Here is a 20,508-nt window from a genome sequence, read left to right as displayed (position 1 = left end):
TGCCCCTCATCTTCTATCCCATACAAATCCAGACAGCATAAGCTAATTCAAAATAAAATTCATGTAAAAACAGATCTAAATATACAAGAAATTGATGACAGGATACTGTGGATATTTAAGAAAATTGAAAAGTAGGCTTGCACTATCCAGTTTTCAATTATAATTAGTAACTGGTAATTTCTCAGACAAACTGACCTATTCAAAAATATCTCCATGACTGCATTGGTCCAACATTTAATATTTAGTTATAAAGTAACTATATACACTGTTGGCTCTTGCAATATTATAGTTATCAGAATGTGTCATTTAATAGAATTAAGGATATTTTGCCAAGTGATACACAGTACATGATTTACACAATCTGTGATCATTACTACATTGAATATTGAATTCAATGACTGTCAATTTTGGCTTCCAAGCCAAAAGAATGATAATTGACTGTTCATTTTAGTTTTAGGTTCTTTTTAAAGAGGCAACTGTGATTTGGTTATGGGTTTTAGCATTGATGGGGAAAATGTGCATGTCTCTGTGTGTATGTTGATGTTTGTATATTTCTGTCCATTGCAGAGACATGTCAGGTGTGAGCGCATGATATGGTAATAGTGGAAAGGAATGTTACAACTGGAGGGAGAGCACTTAATGTACTTTCTATAAGCATCACACTTAAATTCTGTGACACTTGCTGGTTTCAAAAACTTTATTTAGTTGGGGCATTACAAATCAAGTGCATCTTCCAACATTGCATAATGCCATAGGTATCTATTCACAATCTTGTCAACAGTGTACACTTCCTGCAAGTCTAACATTTACCTTTTTATAATTTCATCAATTGTTTAACAGACTAGAAATAATGGGCAGATTGTACAAAACAAAACTGTCCATAAACTACCACTGAAGCCAGAAAGCATACATAAACCAAATCATAATAATAAAAGTTGATATATTAGGACATTTTTAAAACCAGGCACCAAAAGCTACAAAAGGAATTACATAGGGATAAAAGCCCTTTATTGTCATCACTCTCCATTTCTAAACAAAGTGTTGTAACATAATGATGATCATCTCCCAAATGCTCCTTTTGAACAAACCCATGCCAAAAAAATCTTTCAACTTCTGAAAAAGTGTTCACTCATCCTTAAATATCATGCCCTCTGACCAAAGTCATTCTTTGTGAGAATGGGCTATTTTAAACACAAGATGCAGTAAATATCAGCTTAATTATAGCAAATGCCGTTGGGTATCAAACAGTAGGAATCCTAACTACTCTCACTTCTTAAGGTCAGGGGAGCCAACAGCATTGGTAATTTAATCATTGCCAATCCAACTGAGATCTGCAACAAGACAGAATCTCATGTTCATTTTGACACTGGAATTACAAATAATTTGCAGCCATTACTTATATTAGACATCTGCACTTCAAGAGACATGGATACAAATGCAAGGATGAAGATTGTCAGACATAGATCAGAATGACCCATGTAATCCTCTGATTCAGGAAAATTCACTAGTGTTTTCATTCCTGATCAGAATATGGTAAGCAATGCTCCAAATGAATATATCAATTATAACTGACTTAGTTATGTTAGTTTCTGCAATGGAATAGCCTACTAAATGTGCGTATGGAACTGTGTAACTGTAGATTAGCAGTCACATTCTTACATTATCGGCTTTAGATAGCATAGTATTATAATTTTCTGAAGGTAACAGATTGTAAATGATGCTATTTAAAGAAATGCAAAAAAACCTTTGAAGAGGAAGGAAAAATAAAAAATTCTATTCAAGTTCTACATTCACCACATAGCTGCAATGTGCACATCCTTTCCCACGAGAAAGGACTTGCAGTCAATTTGCTCAAATCACTGCAATGATATAGAATTTGTTTTCAAAGAACCTAGGAACAGAAGTAAACCATTCAGTTCCTTGAGCCTGCCGCACCATTCAATGGGATAATGGTTGATCTATGGCCTAACCTCAATTTCTGACTTTGGCTCTATCCATTAAAATCTTCGCTGAACAAAATATCCTCAAATTTCAATTAACAACTAATCTAGCAAAGGTTGATGCAAATATCTACCAACCTTCATGTACACTAATATTTATTAACATCTGTCCTGAATGATCTAGCCCTAATTTAGACTAATTAACCCTAAATCTAGTTCTAGAATCTCCAACCAATGAAATAGTTTATCTTTACCTACCCCGTCTTTTGTTAATATCTTGAAGACTTAGATCAAATGACCCTTTAGCCCTCTAAATTCTAGAGAGGAAAAAAAAAAGTCCTAATTTGTGTAGTCTCTCCTCAGAACGTAACCCCGAAGGCCAGATATTCTTATAAATCTATGATGTATTCCACTGAAGGCCATATATCCTTTCTAAGATGTGGTACCAGATCTGCTCTCCGTACTCCAGGCAGAATCTAACCAGGATTTGTATAGTTGCAGCATAACATCTGCACCCTGATACTCCTGTCCTCTAGATATAAAGGCTAGCATTCCATTAGCTTTGATTACTTCCTGACCTGTTTGTGACATTTTAAAGATGCACCTGAACTTCCAAGTCTCTCTGGACACCCATTGTAATTAATTTCTACAAAGTACCCTGGTCTATCCTCTTGTGGTCCCAAACAGATAACCTCTCACAATTACATTTTCATTGTGTCTCAAAAAAGAGATAATTAAAAAAACTTAAAGGAAAAGACATCTGGTTATGTATTCGTCATGATAAATTGAATGAATATAAACAAGAAAATATTTGCCAAAATATGTGATCAACACACTAGTTTTTCAAACATAATATAAATTGTCTTCGAACTTTGAGGGAACTGAAAAGTTTGGTTCTAAAAGGGAAAGCAATTACAACTACATATTGAACAAATAGCTTAAGTAGAATAGATTTCCTCCTTTACTACTTGTTCAAAAGTTTGGTTACCCAATTTTGCCTCACTTGATTGTTCCTCTTTACTTCTCTAACTGCATCAACATCTTACTTGGGTATACTTCCAAACATCTATTTGGAGGTTATTCCACACAAGGCCTACATAGCTTGGTCAGTCAGACTCCATTCATAAACCCACTTGTAGCTGTGCTCAATGAATTGTGATAAAAATTGGTTACTCCTCTGGCAAAGTTTCCTCATCCAGGGGCTCTGACTAAGGATTTGTTGATCTACAACTGGAGCAGCATAACCTCTGCAATTATACTAGGCTATTATCTGAAACAGAAATATTGGAAATCAATGTTATTTAATGTGATTAATATTAGTTTCCTTAATGGTGCACAAAATTACATTCAGAATATTTTAAAAACAGACATCAACGCTAACTGTGCAATTAGATGCAATATTTAATTCAGTTTTCATCCAATTTACATTTAATATAAAAATAAGGCATTGAGCTAGCATTCTACACTGCATTTCAATCAACTTACAGCTTTCTGATTTTGAACCTAGGACCCAAGGCACCATGCACTCCAATTATTTAATTAAACTTAGTTGCATTCATATTTTGCACCAAACTTTCTTCATGAACAGTTTGAATCAATAATCACATCTTAAAATATTTCCAGATGATCAAACAAGCATCAATGCACTTCTTTTGAAGTTACTGCAGACTAATGTTTACGCCCAGTTATTGATACCACAATCATCAAGCTCTCTATTGTAAATGCAAAATGCAACAGCCAGTTTCACAGTATCTGTTGAAGAAAATGACCCAATGTACACAATAGAATGTAGCATTTTAGGTCAAACTATTGAAAATGATACTTCAATATCACATTACACCAGCTAGTATAAATTTACAAGTATGCAGATCAGCCCTTCGGTTTTGATGTATGATTCAGGTTAAGGCACGTTCATCAATCAACAGAATTGGCATACTTCTTTGAAAATTGCAAACAATTTTAATTATTGTCTACTTTTCCCAGGATACCTTGAAATCTCTTCCATTTTAAAAATATTTTTCAGGTCCGACAGTAAACTTAAAAATCTGCTAAGGCACTGTAGGCTCTCTTTGGTTCAAGTCTTCCTTTGAGAGACCTTGATTGCAATAACTTTGGAAGGTAGTCTGAAACACAACAAAACTCTTAACTTCATGTATTCTTTTGTGTATATTTCTCAAGCCATGGTGCCGTCCTTCTAGTTTCTGTCTATGTCTCCAGGATCAACTAATAAGAAAGCTAAAAGGCAAAAAAGATAAAGTGACAGAATTTAAAATAGATTCAGTTAGCAAACATTCTGGACAAGTTAACTACATGATAACTTTTAAAAACATTTTAGAAAAAGGTTAAAGCAAGCAAAAATATTCAAAGCAGCTCTTCAGTTCCACTCGTACACAAAACTAAAATCATTTAATTGTTCCTTTGCTTTGCAGAGATGTTAGAAGACTCACCATTATTTTATAAAAGTTATAATGTGGACTTGTAGAATTCCACAGCTCCAGTCTGTGTCTTGGCCTCTGCCATTTCCTAAACAACAGCATCAAATTGCTACAGCAGCAAGGAAATCTCAACCCAAGAGTCTCCAAATTGGATATATCAAGGGATAAACTAAGTTATTCCAAGAAAAATGTATTTCCTTATGCAACATTAAGGAACATTTCAAACTGTAAATATCTACTCTGGAGTAGTCTTGCCATTTAATCAGAAGTGGGTTTTAATAAGTACATACTCAAATATGTTTTCATTTGAAATTCAGGCTCTTTCACTGAACCAGCTGCATTTTTGTTCAGCTAAATGTACGACAAGCATTTTAATTATCTTTTAAAATGCTCAGGAAATCTGCACTGCTATAAACCACGCGTGACTGAAGAATATCTATATAAATATTCACTCATCTTAGATTAGATTACTTACAGTGTGGAAACATGCTCTGCAGCCCAACAAGTCCCCACTGACCCTCCGAAGATCAACCCACCCAGACCCATTCCCTTACATTTACCACTTCACCTAACACTACAGGCAATTTAGCATGGCCAATTCACCTAACCTACACATCTTTGGATTGTGGGAGGAAACCGGAGCAAACCCACGCAGACACAGGGAGAATGTGCAAACTCCACACAGACAGTTGCCAGAGGTGGGAATTGAACCCAGGTCTCTGGTGCTGTGAGGCAGCAGTGCTAACCACTGTGCCACCCCTCCCAAAAGCAGAGCTTCAGACTGACAAAAGTTATGTAATGGAGTGCTGTTGGAGGTTAAAGAGCTAAAATCGAAATGCAGAAGTGTAGGCTTCACAGTTCTCATTCAGATAAGATCAACTGACCTTTTAGGGTATTTATTTTCAAGAATGGAAAGAATTCTCAGAGATTCAACCTTCCAAATCACTAACAAGCCAAAGAGTCTGCCCAATGAGCAATACTTAGCAGTCAGATTGAAATGAGATTGTAGCATAACACCTTCAAGGTACAGTACCTTAACATCTACTAGTTACCATTGGAGTTAAGAGATGAGAAGCAGCGATAAACCTAAATAATAGGATTCTCATTGTTATCAGTTTGCCATCAGACTATAGTGATGCAGCAGCATCAGAGGAGGGGTTAGAAAGGTAGTAACTTCTGGCTTACCTTGTTGACAACAGGGTAACATCAAAATTTATGAAGTAAAAAAACAGTAAAAGGAGGAGGAGGAACAAAATCTACTTGAGACAAACCTCAAAAAAACTTCCCTATCACAACTGCCAATATTTGTGTGTAATGCAATAACCACGTCGCTAATCACAGCTGTGCATAAATTCCACCAAACTACTAAAATGGATTAAACAGATACTGAAAGAGGAAACCCTGCTAACTGAAATAAAGAGCTATAATGTTTGAAATGGAAAATGTCTGAATACACATCTGACAAATATATAGTTACATTTGACAAAGTATTCAGTCATCATAACATAACTGCATATGCTATCAATAACCTACCGGTATGGATATCCATGGTACTTTGCTCTGAAAATGGACAACATCAGGCTGAAGAAAAACCCAACCAGTCCTAGTCCTGCCACGCACAAAACTGCAAAGAGAAAACACAAAGGTAATCACCATACCACTGCAGCATATTAGTCTACCACAATCACATGAATTCAACAGGTCTTTACTATCCTTTCCGCAAAGTCCATTTTAGCATAAATTTCTCCTGGAGTTATATTGACTATTTCTTCTTCACCACAGTTCCCTTAATAGGCCATTAGTTAAAAAGAGTTTAGGTAGAAATAATTCAGACCAAATTTTTCCCCCAAGAATACTATGCTAATATGTGCATACGTGGTACTGAACTGTAAGATCTTAGACTGGAAAGAGGACCAGCTGAAAATACCAAAATATATATAGCATTGAAAATGCTCGCAGTTTTCGAACTTGTGGGTATATTCACCAAGGCGGGAAGTTGATTTGCAGATGTTCCATCCCCTGTCTAGATGACATCTTCAGTGCTTTGAAACCTCCATGAAATGCTGCTATGCTGTCTCTTCTGGAATTTATTTGGATCCGTTCTGCTACTTCCAGTTGGTTGTTTGTTGTATTGGGCAGTCTAGGTCTATGTTCTTGTTGATTGAATCCGTGGATGACTGCCATGCTTCTAGGAATTCTCTGGTTGTCCTGTTTGGCTTATCCTACGATCATAGTGTTGTCCCAGTCGAATGTGATCCCTGTTATTAGGAATATGGCTACTAGGTACAGCTGGTCATGGCATTTAGTGGCTAGTTGGTTTTCATGGATGCAGATTGTTAGTTGTCTGCCAGTTTGTCTTATATAGTGTTTCGTGCAGTCTTTGCATGGAATTTTGTAAATTAAGTTTGTCTTGAATATGATGGGTGTAGGGCTTTTGTCCTGAGTCATTGTCTGAGTGTGGGCTGTCGATTTATGGGCCATCATGAATCCCAGTAGTCAGAGAACTCTGACTGTCAGTTCTGAGACTTTTTTTAAAAATGTAAGGTGGTGTTGCTAGTGAGTTAGGTCGTGGCACGTCCTCATCGCATCATATGTCTGTTAAGCATCTACGGATGAAGTCATGGGGATTTCCGTTCTTGGCAAAGACTCTGTAGAGGTGCTCTTCTTTTTCTTCCCTTTGTAGGTCGGGAATGCTGCAATGTGTTGCAGCCGTTTTGAACAGGATCCGAATGCAGTTTCTCATGTGTTTGGGTTGTTGCTGCTGTAATGTAGGACCTCAGTCAGTGTGTGTGACTTTTCTGTACTTTAGTGGTGCATTCATCATTCTCTGTTCATTGTACCATCACATCCAGGAATGGGAGTTGATTGTTGGTTTACTCCTCATTCGTAAATCGGATCCCTGTGTTGATAATCCAGTGTATGTTCTCTATTTCTGTTCTCTTAATTACAGCAAAAGTATTGTCCATGTATGTGCTGATATCTATTCCTTAACTGTAAGCATGCAATACTGTACTACATTTAAATCACAATGTCACACACACCTTTACTGACAGCTAATCACTACAAATTCAGAACAGCTTTCTCACTATTATCAAGTAAAGAAAGATTAATTTACAGAAATGCTCATCTTTACACCCTTCCATTTAACATAAGAATGTAACAAGTCTATTTGGTGGATAAACTTACTATACTTTGTTACCATGGATTACTGACAAAATGGATGACAGTTGGATTTATAAAAATGGAATGATTATTCTTAACGCATCATGGCCACTGTCCACATGCAAGGCATGACAGGACAGGACAGGACAGGCCAGGCCAAAGGGAGCATCAGTGCACGCACTACTGATGTTAGCGCTCTGTGCAAGGAATCAGTTAGGAGCAGAAGTGGGGGTTGGATTGAGGGTGGGGACATCTGATTGAAGAGTATGATTAAGTAAATGAACCACTCCTGTTGCTGCAATGCAAGCCAAATTTGTCAACGTGAGGAATAAACAAACTAGTTAAATAATTACTTTCTGCTTTTGCAGAAAAGCCTTCAAGGTAATTGGCTGAAATGGTTGCAAATGTGGGAGTTTTATTGAAGTTCTTAAAACAGCTATTATTAGCTTTTTTAAAATAAAGTACTGGCAAAATGAATGTTCAGATAAATAAAATCATACCAATACTTCTCAACTAATCCACTTCAAGTAACTAGCCACAGATGTATTGAGTACTTACTTCTCCTTTTGCCTATTTCCATTTTAGATGTTGCTGCTTCATGAAGAAGTACCATACCTAATGTTATAGCAGCATCTGCAATTGGTAGTTAAGATAAATCATGGATCAAATAAGTTACGCAGCACAAAAACAGACCCTTCAGTTTGATTTGTCTGTGCCGATCAAACATCCCAACCTGACCTAGTCCCATTTGCAAGCATTTGGCCCAAGTCCCTCCAGATGCCTTTTTAAATGCTGTAATTGTACCAGCCTCCACCACGTCCTCCGGCAGCTCATTCCATACACACACCTGAAAAAGTTGCCCCTTCAGTCCCTTTTAAATCTGTTCCCCCCTCACCCTAAACCTATGCTCTCTAGCTTTGGACTTCCCCTACCCAGGAAAAAGACCTTGCTTATTCATCCTATCCATGCTCATGATTTCATAAACCTCGAGAAGGTCATCTCACAGCCTCCAACGCTCTAGGGGAAGAAGCACCAACCTTTTCAGCCTCTCCCCACAACTCAAACCAGAACCCTAGAATTGTTCTGGAAAACACCTAATCAGGTCCCAGAGATTTATCTACCTTTATACATTTTAGGACTTCCACCTCAGAGGATCTTTAAAGTGTATACTTAATGTGCATGCATTTACTAAAAACTTACTGTTGTGTCAAGGGAATATGTGGTCACTCAAAATATTTTCTCATGATATAAAGTACCACCAATTATATTACATCTTGGAATGATCACTTCAAGGGAATCCTGGTCTAATTGCTTAGTAATATTTCAAGTGTATCACTTTGGAGTTATCAAAATGAGAAAGTCAACTTTTGATACGAGAAACCAATGTTAATAATTTCCTCAAATTGAGGAATGTTTGTTGTCTTTAAAACAGATCTTCACAAGTACCCCTAAAACAGTATAAATGTCTGACCTCTATTTCACTCAATTCTCAAGTTTGTTATGAGCCAGTGGAAGAAAAAGCTCGGCAACAGTTTCCATGATCAAATCTGCAGCAACCTAGAAGTTTAGAAAGTTAAATTCCAGTGGATCATTTAGAATGCTGCCAGACTGATTTTCAAGAAGGGCCACTCTTTATGAACTCTTTGTTAAAGAGGCAGCAGCATTTGTTTTGCAAATAGATGGCTCTCTGTACATGTATGTAAATTTAACATGGCAGGGATGAGCACTGGGATAAAGGGAAGAGATACATGACAGGGAGAGGTAAACTAGCTCTATAGTAAAATAGTTTAGAAATAGGAAAGATCAGTTGAGGAAAATGTGAGGCAAACTTGGGTTTGGAGAATGCATAGAAAGTGGTAACAATTAAAAACAAGGTTGGTGATGAGGCATAAAGTGTCATATCGGACAGTAATAATAAACAATATCTGGATCAACCAAGATGACCAGGAATGTAGCATTTTGGTTGCAAGGTCTTCTGGAAATACAGGGCAAGAAAATGAATGAACAGAGTGAATGACAAATTGTAAAAGCATTGGAGAAGGGTTCTGCAAACATTTAAAAACAACAGTTATACCATTGAGTACATACACCAAGGCCCCCAATTAATTCAAAGGCATGAAATTTGGAGACATTTTATCAACACATTATAAATAAATATAGCACTTAGTGAAAATACGAAATGTTATTTTAATAAAGATTGAGAATAACAGGTGGCAATTTGTTTAAGAACTTGAGAAATAATCGCCAGAATTAGATCCAACACTACTGCTTTCCACATTTGGTTGGAGGCAGATTGATTTCAGGAATGAGGTAAGGAGCAAGTGCAACATGTTTTAGAGGGATCATGTAGGTGAAGTCATCCTATCAAGTTTACAAAAGATTTGGAACAGGGCAAGAAATAATCAAGCATAAAAAATTTAACTGGATGATACCTATCTTCAGTTAAGAAGCTACAAATCGGTTTAGACAAGGTGGATCAAAATCAAAACATTGATCGGTGTTGCGAAGTTGGATAGAGTACTTGTAGATTGAGGCAAGAATTTAGAATTTGGTGATTCTAAAGTGCTGGGAGAAAGCATTGTGTGGTCCCTTTAAAAGATTGTGCTTTTTCTGTGCTTAGAGATTTAAAATGGATGTCTCTGAGCAGCAGCTTAAAAGTTTGCAAGTACACAGAGCAACCAATTGAAACATTTATATCAAAATGCAGTACAGTTAGCAGGCCAAGCAGTAGTTTATTTTAAACCCAGACAACAGTATTTCAAACGTAGCCAATTTGAGCCAGGTACTCAATTACCAAATCCTGAAATATTGATATTTCACCACAGGGAGAAAAAGATAGGGGGAGCTGGGCAAAGACCCCAGATCTAGCTGCCATCTGCCAGAGCTAGTGATCTTCCACTCTCACGAGAGAATCACTAGCTCTCATAGCCTCCTTTGTGTCTTAGGGAAAGCAGCATCTAAGTAACAATGGTATCAACGGCACAGCTCGTTAATATTCTGGACAGAAGAACTAAGGGAGGAGGCACAGAACATTCCGGAAGACATAATCTGGTTGTAATTTTGAGTGTGTAAATTCTTTTTATATGAGTAGGACTTATACTTATTGGAACAGCATAACACTGGAATCTTGCTTTATTCAGACACAGTAAGAAGGGATTTATTCGGTTCATTAAGAGTTTAGTTAATTTGTTCATTGTTAGAGTTCGATAAGTAGATTGTTACTTGTTGACTTTAAAGTGAGTGTAGGGTTTTTTATTTTATTTAACCACTAGAAGTTGCCAAAAAGCAGATTATACCACTTTTTGCACTGAGGGTTTTGGATTTAGTTCTTGGGTGGGGGTTGGGGGTTAACCTCCCCTTTATAATAATAGACTAAATAGTAACTCAACAACAGAAGGTTAGAATAGGTACATGCCTGAAAGAGAAAGAAGGAAAAGGATACCCAAAACTAGATTTCTCTGAATAACAGAAGATAGAATGAGGTGGTTAATGACAAATGTAAAAGGTTCATAAAACTATAAAGACTAAAGATAAAAAGATGCAATGTTTCAGTGGTTGACGTTAGGAACAGTGTCCTGGACACAGCTGCATAATTTGAAAATTTAAAAGGTATAAGGCACTTGAATGGTTAGACAGGCAAAACTGCAGAATAAGTTTAAGAAGTGTGGAGTGATATGTTTAGATAGGAAGAATGGGTAGGAGTAATACAGACTAAATGATAAATTTTAAAGACTGTCAAGAACAGAAAGTTATGGGTGTATTTTAAAAAATTAATTTCTGGGATGTAAGCATCGCTAAGTCAGCATTTATTACCCATCCCTAATTGCTCAGAAGGCAGTCAAGCATATTATTATGGGGCTAGAGTCACAAGTAGGCCAGACTAGATAAAGGATGGCAGATTTCCTTCCCTACAGGACATACTGAACCAGATGGATTTTTACAACAATTGACAGTGACTACATGGTCACATTTTGGCTAGCTTTTTATTCCAGAGTTTTAGTGAACTCAATTGGGCAGAGAGAAGGGGGTCAGAAACAGAATAAACCAAGGTCCAGAATCAAGGGCACAACACTTCATCTTCAAATGGGCAGAGAGTCAGCAACAAGATAAAACGAGCTCAAGATCAGAGTGGTGGCTGTGGGGAGGGTAACATGGAGACACCAAATAGAAGGGAGTTTAGTTAACAGCTGCAGCTTCAGTGGATTGTTGCTTGGAAATACAAATACAAAGTGGTGGGTTAATGGGCTTGAAATTTTTTTTGAAAGAAGCAATTAACTGAGAAACAACAGGAATAAATGACAAATCGGGGCCAATATACTTCTGTAATATAAGAAAGCAAAATTGGGACAAGGGAAATAACTTTATTTTTCAGAAAGCGAGTAACTGGGGGGGTTTAAGGGAAGTTGTAGCAGCAGAGCTCACAGATGTGATATACTCATCTTGTGCTACGTGGCAAATCATGAAAGCTTTAATTGACCTTGGTGCCGACATGTGCCGGAAGGGCGTCCAGCTGCAACCACTGGCTAACTGCATTTTGGAGCTGGAGCTGTGGGTGAATTCACTGTGGATCATCTGTAATATTGAGCACGTCCTGGATAGCATGTTCAACAAGATGGCCACACTACAGGTTAAGACTGACAGGCAGAAATAGCGTGAGTGGCCACCAGCCAAAGTCGAGGAAGGCAGGTCGTGCAGGAGTCCCAGTCATCCCCTTATCTAATATATATACCATTCAGAGTACCTAAAACCTGTCTTCTAGTTTTGGACTCCCCCACCAGAGTAAAAAGACCTTGGCTTTTCACCCGATCCATGCCCCTCATGCTTTTTTAAAAAAAATTTAAATACCCTAGTCTCCAACACTTCACAGAAAATAGCCCCAAACTATTCAGCCTCTGCTTATAGCTCAAATCCTCCCGGCCAGCCCCTACTTATTAAGTTCTTACAAATACACAACACTTCATTTAGCTAAATTAAACTCCATCTGCCACTCCGCAGCCCACTGGCCCTTCTAATTAAGATCCCATTGAACTGAGAATTTTCTTAACTGTCCACTACACCACCTATTTTGGTGCCATCTGCAAACTTATTAAACAAACCTCTTGGATCCACATCCAAATAATTTATATTAGTGACAAAAAAAAAGTAGTGGATCCAGCACCCTGCCTCTCCTAACCTTTGATGAATGGTAGGACCCTTGAAGCACAGAATCAGAGGGACCATACTGTGCATATTCCCTGGTCACTTAAAGCAACAGGATAGGGAGGTAGAGTGGTTCAGGCAGCATATGGGATACTTCCCTTATTTAGCTGAAGCACACAGAGTTCATGGACAGGGAGGTTATGTTGGAACAGTATAGAGAGCTAACTAGGCCACAGCTACAGTATTATGTGCGATTCTGTAATTCACATTATGGGGAGGGATGAAGATTTATCAGGATATTGCCTGGGCTGGAGAGTTTTTGTAATGAGAACAGATTGGCTAGATTAGGGTAGTTTTCTTTGCAGAGGAAACTGAAGGGGGGAATATGATTGAAATATGTAAAATTATGAGGGGCACAGACAGGAAGGAAAATTTCTCCTTAAATGGAGGGATCAAAGGCTGGGGGCAGAGATTTAAAGTAAGAAGCAGGAAGTTTAAAGGGAAAAAAAATCATCCAGAAGGGAGTGGGAAGTTGGAATGGACTGCCTGCAGGGGTGGTAGAGGCAGAAATGCCCATTACATTTTAGCAGTATTTAAATGTACACTTGCAATGTCAAGGTATACAAAACTATGGGCCAAAGTGCTAGAAATTGGGATTAGAATAGTTAAGTGCTGGTTTTTGCGAAAACAGGCTGAATGGGCCAATGGGGCTTTTTCCAAACTGTAGACCTCGACGACTCCACAAATTAAAATTTCACCATCGCCATAACATTTGCCTCAGGTTCTGGATTGCTAGTCCAGTAACATTACTGCTGTGTACACAAATTTTTAAAACTATCAGAACAAGTTAAGAAAATTATTTAAATAAAAGCACATGGGCTGCTTCGCTCTATTAAAAGGGGTAAAGCATGGAATTTATGCCAAGCCTTTCTAAAACACTTCAGATGAAGTTCTGGGCACTACACGTTAAATGACTCAAGGTCTTAGAGGATGCAGGAGAAAATTCCTAGAACACTACTAGGAATGAAGGACTTAAGTTGAAAGACTGTAGACGTTGTTCTGCTTAGAGATGGTATGAGGAGTTTTGATAAAAGCATTTTATGCACAGTTTGAGTTGAGCAAATAAGCAGGAACCATGCCCCATTGTAGAACATTTAGCAAATGAACGCCATAGATTTAGAGTGTTTGGCAAAGCACCTGAAGGAACAGGAAATTGGGTAAATACTTAAAAAGAAAGAAAACAACAGGTAAAGAATGTGTAAATTAACTAGATAGGTCTACAAACACAGAAGGAGAAAGTGAGGACTGCAGATTCTCGAGATCAGGGTCGAGAGTGTGGTGCTGGAAAAGCACAGGAGGTCAGGCAGCATCCGAGAATTGGGAGAATCTACATTTTGGGCATAAGCTCTTCATCAGGAATGAGGCTTGTGGGCTGGGTGGGGGGGGAGGGGGGGGGGGGGAGAGAAACAGAGATAAATGGGACAGGCAGGTAGCTGAGAATGCAATAGGTACATGAAGGTGGGGGAAGAAGGTGATAGGTCAGAGAGGAGGGTGGAGCAGACAGATGGGAATGATGATGGACAGGTCAAGATGGCAGTGCTGAGTTGGAGGATTGGGACTAGGATAAGGTGGGGGGATAAATGAGGAAACTGGTGACAGCTACATTAATCCTGGTGTGGTTGCAGGGTACTAAGGTGAAAGATAAGGCATTCTTCCTCCAGGCGTTGGGTGGTGTTTGGCGATGGAGGCAGCCCAGGGCCTGCATGTCCTTGCTGGAGTGGGAGGGGAGTTGAAGTGTTCAGCCATGGGGCAGTGGGGTTGTTTGGTGCAGGTGTCCCAAAGATGCTGTCTAAAATGATCCCTAAGTTGGCATCCTATCTCTTTGATGTAGAGGAGACCACTTCGGATGCAATGGATACAGTAGGTGACATTTGTGGAGGTACAGGTAAATTTCTGTCAGATGTGAAAGGATCTTTTGGGGCCTTTAATGGAGGTTGGTGGGGAGAGAGAGAGCGCGAAAGAGAGCAAGCGCGAGAGACAGACAGACTAAGGGGGACAGGATCCTCAAATGCTGTCTGACCTGTTGTGCTTTTCCAGCACCCCACACTCTACTACAAACACACAAGTCACAGAAATCCAGATTATACTCCCACAGGGTGATTTGAAACCATAAGCTTTCACAGTGCTGCTCCTTCATTGGATGAAATCTTCACCTAACAAAGGAGCAGCACTCTGAAAGCTTATGATTTCAAATCAATCTATAACTTGATGTCGTGAGACTTCGGACTTTGTCCACCACTGGCACCTCCACATCAGATCTACAAACAGACAGCACAGACCTAATGAGCTGAATAGCTTCCTTTGGTACTGAATCAGGATTGATTTCCCCAAAATTGTAAATGAAGCCAATTTTAGTTTTATTTTGCTCTCATTGACCTACATGTCCCATTCTAATTACTTTTCCTTCAGCATTTTGTACCATTTCTTCCAGCCAAGTAATATTCAAGATAAGTCATAGTGTAGAAATCTTTGATTCATGAACCCACCCCAAACCCTCTCCTTGTGGTACCTTGCCTCAGCTCTCCTATTCTTGGATTTATCACCAGATTTCATGTTCAATCACTAGCAGCTGAGTCCACATCAGTCATCGAGCAAACCAAACTGCATTTCAGACTGGCAACCTTGCAGGTGACTACATTTTCATAAACAAGTAAACCAGAAGTAGAAATGTACATAAATAGGGGCCTCACCAAAAATGATAAACTGTAAATAATAATGGTCATTAATAATTGTTTTCAGTTCAGTTTTTCAATATATAAAACAAAGTGTTACAATGAAGGCCAAAGGATACTCAGCAAAATAACAATGTGTGTTTCAGCTACAAATTGTGCTTGACTGTTTCCGTGAATGTAACTCTGTAAATGAGAAAGTAACAAATGATTAAAGCCTTATTAATTCAAGGTTACAATTAAAGCAACTCACAGCTTTAGTAGTTTACAAAATAGTGCAATGTACTAAGGAATTCCTTTAGGTTTCAAATTCATGAGCAGAAAATCAAAATCATGAAAATACAACAGCACAGAAGAAAACAATTTAGACAGCCAGATATGTCAGCTGTCAACAATAACAAATGTGCAAGTTCCATTCCCCATCTAATCCTTGTAGCGCTGTAAATTTCCTCAAGTGCTTATCCAAATTACGTGCAAAAGCTTAGTTGAATCTGAATCTATCCCACACACAGGCTGTGCACATGAAATCCTAACCACTCTCTGAAAAATATTTTCATGTCATTGTATATACATACATATATATAAATAAATAAAATAAAAACACAACCCATACAAAGAGTAGACAACAGATGAAGCTCAGAGAAAGAAACACCAACTGGAAATTCTCCTCCTGACTTTGACATGTATCACTGTTCCTTCATGTCTCTGGGTCAAAATCCTGTAATTTCTTCCCTTTGGGCATTGTGGTTTACCTATAGCACATGGACTGCAACAGTTCAAGAAAGCAGCTTACCACATCTGGAGGACAGCTAGATATGAGCAATAAATGCTACACCCACATCCTACAAGATAATTATAAAAAAGGCCACTCAGCCCTTCAATTCTGCTCCACTCTCCAATATGATCAATGCTAAATTGAATACAACCTCAAATCTTAATTTCCACATACCCCTAATGATCTTTTAACAGCCTGCTAAACAAAAATCTACCTTGGCCTTAAATAAAAAAATCAAGAACATTCTTGCTGAAAACACAGACCTCAAAGAGAAGGGGTCTTAAATAATTCTGCTGGTTAAATATGCAGCCACCAATTTTTAAGTAGAGATCCCCAGTTCTTCGCACTTTGATAAGATGCATTTTCCTCTTGTAATTTGTTGAACTACTCAAGTCAAGTTCTACTTCTCAATTTCCTTGCTAGCAGGGTCAGTTTCTCTCATTCATCTGTCTTGATGCTGCACAATTTTGAACATCTCCATCAAAACCCCTTCTAACCTTGTCCTCACTATCCAAATAACTGAAGTCTCTCATTCACTGAACAACTGGTGAAAATCTTTTCTATCTCCATAGCCTTTCTGAAGTGTTGTGCCAAGAATTAAATACAACACTCTAGTTGAGGCTGAACTAATGTGTTATAAACAAACATTATTTTACTTTACTCTTTTTCAGGATGTGGGCGTCACTGGCTGGACAAGCATTTATTGTGCATCCCCAATTTCTCAAGAAGCTGATGAGCACCCTTCTTGAACCAGTGCAGTCCATTAGGGCAAATATACCAACAGCGCTATCAGAAAAAAACTTCCAGGATTTTAATCTAGCAAGTGAAGAAACAACAATCAAGTTCTAAATCATAAGTGTACAATTTGGAGGGGATGTTCTAAGTGTTGTTCTCAGGCATCAACTGCTCTTGTCCTTCTACTACAAGTCATAGTTCAGGGAGAAAGTGAGGATCTCTGATCTCCAACATCTGCGTCAAGTGTGGGTTGCTGGAAAAGCTGGAAGGGCTTCCTGAATGAAAGGCTTATGCCCAAAACGTCAACTCTCCTACTTCTCGGATACTGCCAGATCAGTTGCGCTTTTCCAGCGCCATACTCTCTACTCAGCTCACAGCATGCTATTCAAAGAAGCGTAAAGAATTGCTGTAGTACAACTGCTAAATGGTACACACTGCTGTCATTGTCCTTCAGTGCTGAAGTGAATATTCAAGGTTGTGGATGGAGCACCAATCAAACTGTATTGTACTGGAAGACGTCAAGGTCTTATTGTGTTTTAGTGTGTTGTTGGAATTTTATTAAGAATGGACAGAAATAGAGTTTACTGTTGTGATCATCAGAACTGATTTGATGAAATGGCATTGTCCAAAAACTAATTTTTTCTCTTTCCACAGGTGCTGTCAGACCCACCATGAATTCCCGGCACAATAGTTTTAATTTTAGGTTTTGTTTTTTAAAAATCAGTCCTGAAATTTTTCAATGACCTAAGCTGAATTGATTTATCAGGGGTTTATACAGGAAGGAACGATGGCTGAACATGGAAGGGAGAGTATTCCATATTTTACACAAGCCTGTGTGAAGAAGTGCATTTTAATATCACCTTTGACCTATCTAGTTCTTGCCTGAAGATTGCAATGGATTCCTTCACCAAAGTTTCTGTCTACCATACCACAGTGTTATGGACCAGACCAAACCCCCTCTAAATATCTTAATATGATAGCCTGGATCCTAACTTTTACTTATTTAAAAATTAAGTGCAAGGTGTTGCCTTTCAAATGCAATTTGATCGGTCAAACTACTCTACTTCCGGAACACACTTTTTACAATACAGTTAAAATACAAACAAATTACTACTAATTAACTGTTCCAATATAATAACATCCCAAAAACACACCCTTGGCAAAGGCAAATTCATTAGAATATATTGTCTCACATACAATTCTAGCAACAGGAAGAGAACCCCAGATTTCGCTGTGAGAGACAGAGGAATAAGAGCTGCCATATCCAGCTTCAAGACCTCAGCTGAAAACTAAAACTACAAATTCTAGTTCTGTGGGAGCTTGACCCCATCCATTCAGGCTTCTTCTATTGTTCCAACTTCAATAAACCCCAAGGTGTCACAAGCTGTTTACTTTGTTGGCTTTCAGCAGACCATCCATCACCTCTATCTCAGCTTCATTTAAAAAAAAAACAAAATACACCTCTTAAAGCCATAGTATTGTCAATAGTCATGGAGTCATCAGCACAAAAACAGACCCTTCACCAATTCGTCCATGCCAACCAGACATCTCAATCTGACATAGTCCCATTTGCCAGCATTTGGCCCAGATCCTTCTAAATCCTTCCCATTCATATACCCATCCAGATGCCTTTTAAATGTTACAATTGTACTAACCTCCACCACTTCCTCTGGCAGCTCATTCCATACACACACCACCCTCTACGCGATAAACTACCCCTTAGTCAGTTTTAAATCTCACCTTGAACCTGTGCCCTCTAATGTTCGACTCCCTTACCCTAGGAAAACAACACTGCCTATTCATCCTATCCATGCCTCTTATGGTTTTAGTGATCTCCAAGGTCACCCCCTCAGTCACCGATGCTCTAGGGAAAAAGGCCCCAGCCTATTCAGCCTCTCCCTATAACTCAAACCCTCTAATCCTGGCAACATCCTTATAAATCTTTCTGCAACCCCAAGTTTAACAACACCCTTTCTACAGAAGAGCAGCCAAAACTATACGGTATTCTAAGCGGCTTCTGCAATGTTCTATACAGCCACAACAACGGTCCAGCTCCTGTACTCAATGTTCTAATATCTTTCCAGCTCCTCTAATTGTTGTAAACACCTCAGGAAGATTATCTCTGTTAGAGGAAGAGGAGGTCATTCAGCCTGCATCCAAATTATCAAGTCCCTTAAGAATTTCAATTAAAAATTGCCTCTCATTCTTTAAATACCAATAATTACAGAACTAATCCATTCAACCCCTCCTCAAAAGATGGTCCCTCCATACCTGGTATCAGTCTAATGAACCTGCTATGGACTGCCTCCAACGTCAATTTAATCTCTCTTTAGGCAAGGTGCTGAAAACTGTTCATTGCATACCAGCTGGAGTCTGACCAGTGCCTTATATAATTTTAGCAAGGCAACCTTTTTAGATATACACACACACACACACACACACACACTAGTCCCTTTAAAATAAAAGGATAATATTCCATTTTCTTTCCCTACTACCCAGTGCACTTGTTTGCTAGCTGGAGAGATTTAGGAAATGGGGATTTCTAAATCCCCAGATTTCTGAAATCTTTCTCCATTTAAATAACATGCCAAAGTGCATAAACTCACATTTTCCCTACACTATATTCTATCAGCTTTCACCACTTGCTTAAGCCGCTTATATCCTCTATAGATACTGTGTCATCATCACTTGTGTTCCCGCCTGTGTCATCTACAGTACATTCACTTTCCTCATCTAAGCAATTAGTAAAGTGTAAATAATTGAGCCCACTGATCCATGTCGCACACCACTAGTAAGAGGTGTCATCCTGAAAAATGCCATCCTTATCTCAAAATGTATTTTGCTATAGTCAATCTTCTATCCATGCCAAGATAGCAGTCAACACTACATAAGTCTTGTCTTATTAAGCAATCCAAAGTGTCGTACCTCATTAATATACAGATCCACCGTTTCTCCTTCATCCACATACTTGCTACCTGCTCAAATAATTCTAATACATTTATCAGGCATGATTTCCACTTCATGATGCCAGTCGGATTCTGTTTGATCATATTATGTATTTCTAAATGCTCTGCTAATATGTCCTTTACCTCAGACTAAGATTTTCCCAGTAACGTACATTCAGCTAATTGGCCTACAGTTGCCTGTTTTTGTCTCCTTCCCGTTTCAAATTAAGGTGTTACATCAACAGTTTTCCAATCCTCTGGGACGTGAAGATTATTACAAATGTATCCAGTATCTCTTGTGACAATAAGAGGTGTTTTTGTCCTTTTATTTTAAAATGAAGCAATGTTGAGACAGAGGGACCAAACAGTCTGCTCAAAGCCAATAAACAGCTCAAGACTTTGGGTGATTTTCTTTTAAAAAGGCATTGGAGCAATAGAAGCAACCTACATGTGCAGGGTCAAGCTATCACAGAACTAGAATTTTAATCTAGCTTTCAGTAGCTATTGGGGTTGTGAAGGACGCTACATCTCTCTCTACTACAGCTAAAAGCTTGGATGCTCTTCCTGCTGCTAGAATTGCATGCGAGACAATGTTACTGAATTTGCCTTTCCCAAGGGTGTGCTTACAGGAACAGTTAATTAGTAGTT

At 38.5% G+C, this 20,508-nt stretch overlaps 1 protein-coding gene across 1 annotated transcript in view; it reads right to left on the bottom strand.

Moving 5' to 3' along the window:
• Positions 1-683: 683 nt before the first annotated feature.
• LOC140495999 (dolichyl-diphosphooligosaccharide--protein glycosyltransferase subunit MAGT1-like) overlaps positions 684-20,508 on the bottom strand; it is a 49,271-nt gene continuing 29,446 nt past the window's right edge. The window contains exons 7-10 of the mRNA XM_072595409.1: positions 15,528-15,591; positions 8,096-8,170; positions 5,909-5,999; positions 684-4,175 (exon numbers count right to left, since the gene is read on the bottom strand). Coding sequence (XP_072451510.1) covers positions 4,160-4,175; positions 5,909-5,999; positions 8,096-8,170; positions 15,528-15,591 — 246 coding nt within the window. The 3' untranslated portion in view covers positions 684-4,159. The remainder of the gene's footprint in view (positions 4,176-5,908; positions 6,000-8,095; positions 8,171-15,527; positions 15,592-20,508) is intronic.

Source organism: Chiloscyllium punctatum, chromosome 25 (genome assembly GCF_047496795.1).
Source record: "Chiloscyllium punctatum isolate Juve2018m chromosome 25, sChiPun1.3, whole genome shotgun sequence".
Lineage (NCBI taxonomy): Eukaryota > Metazoa > Chordata > Chondrichthyes > Orectolobiformes > Hemiscylliidae > Chiloscyllium > Chiloscyllium punctatum.
Note: the sequence above shows the minus strand (reverse complement) of the source record. Positions and strands in the feature narration are given on the sequence as shown.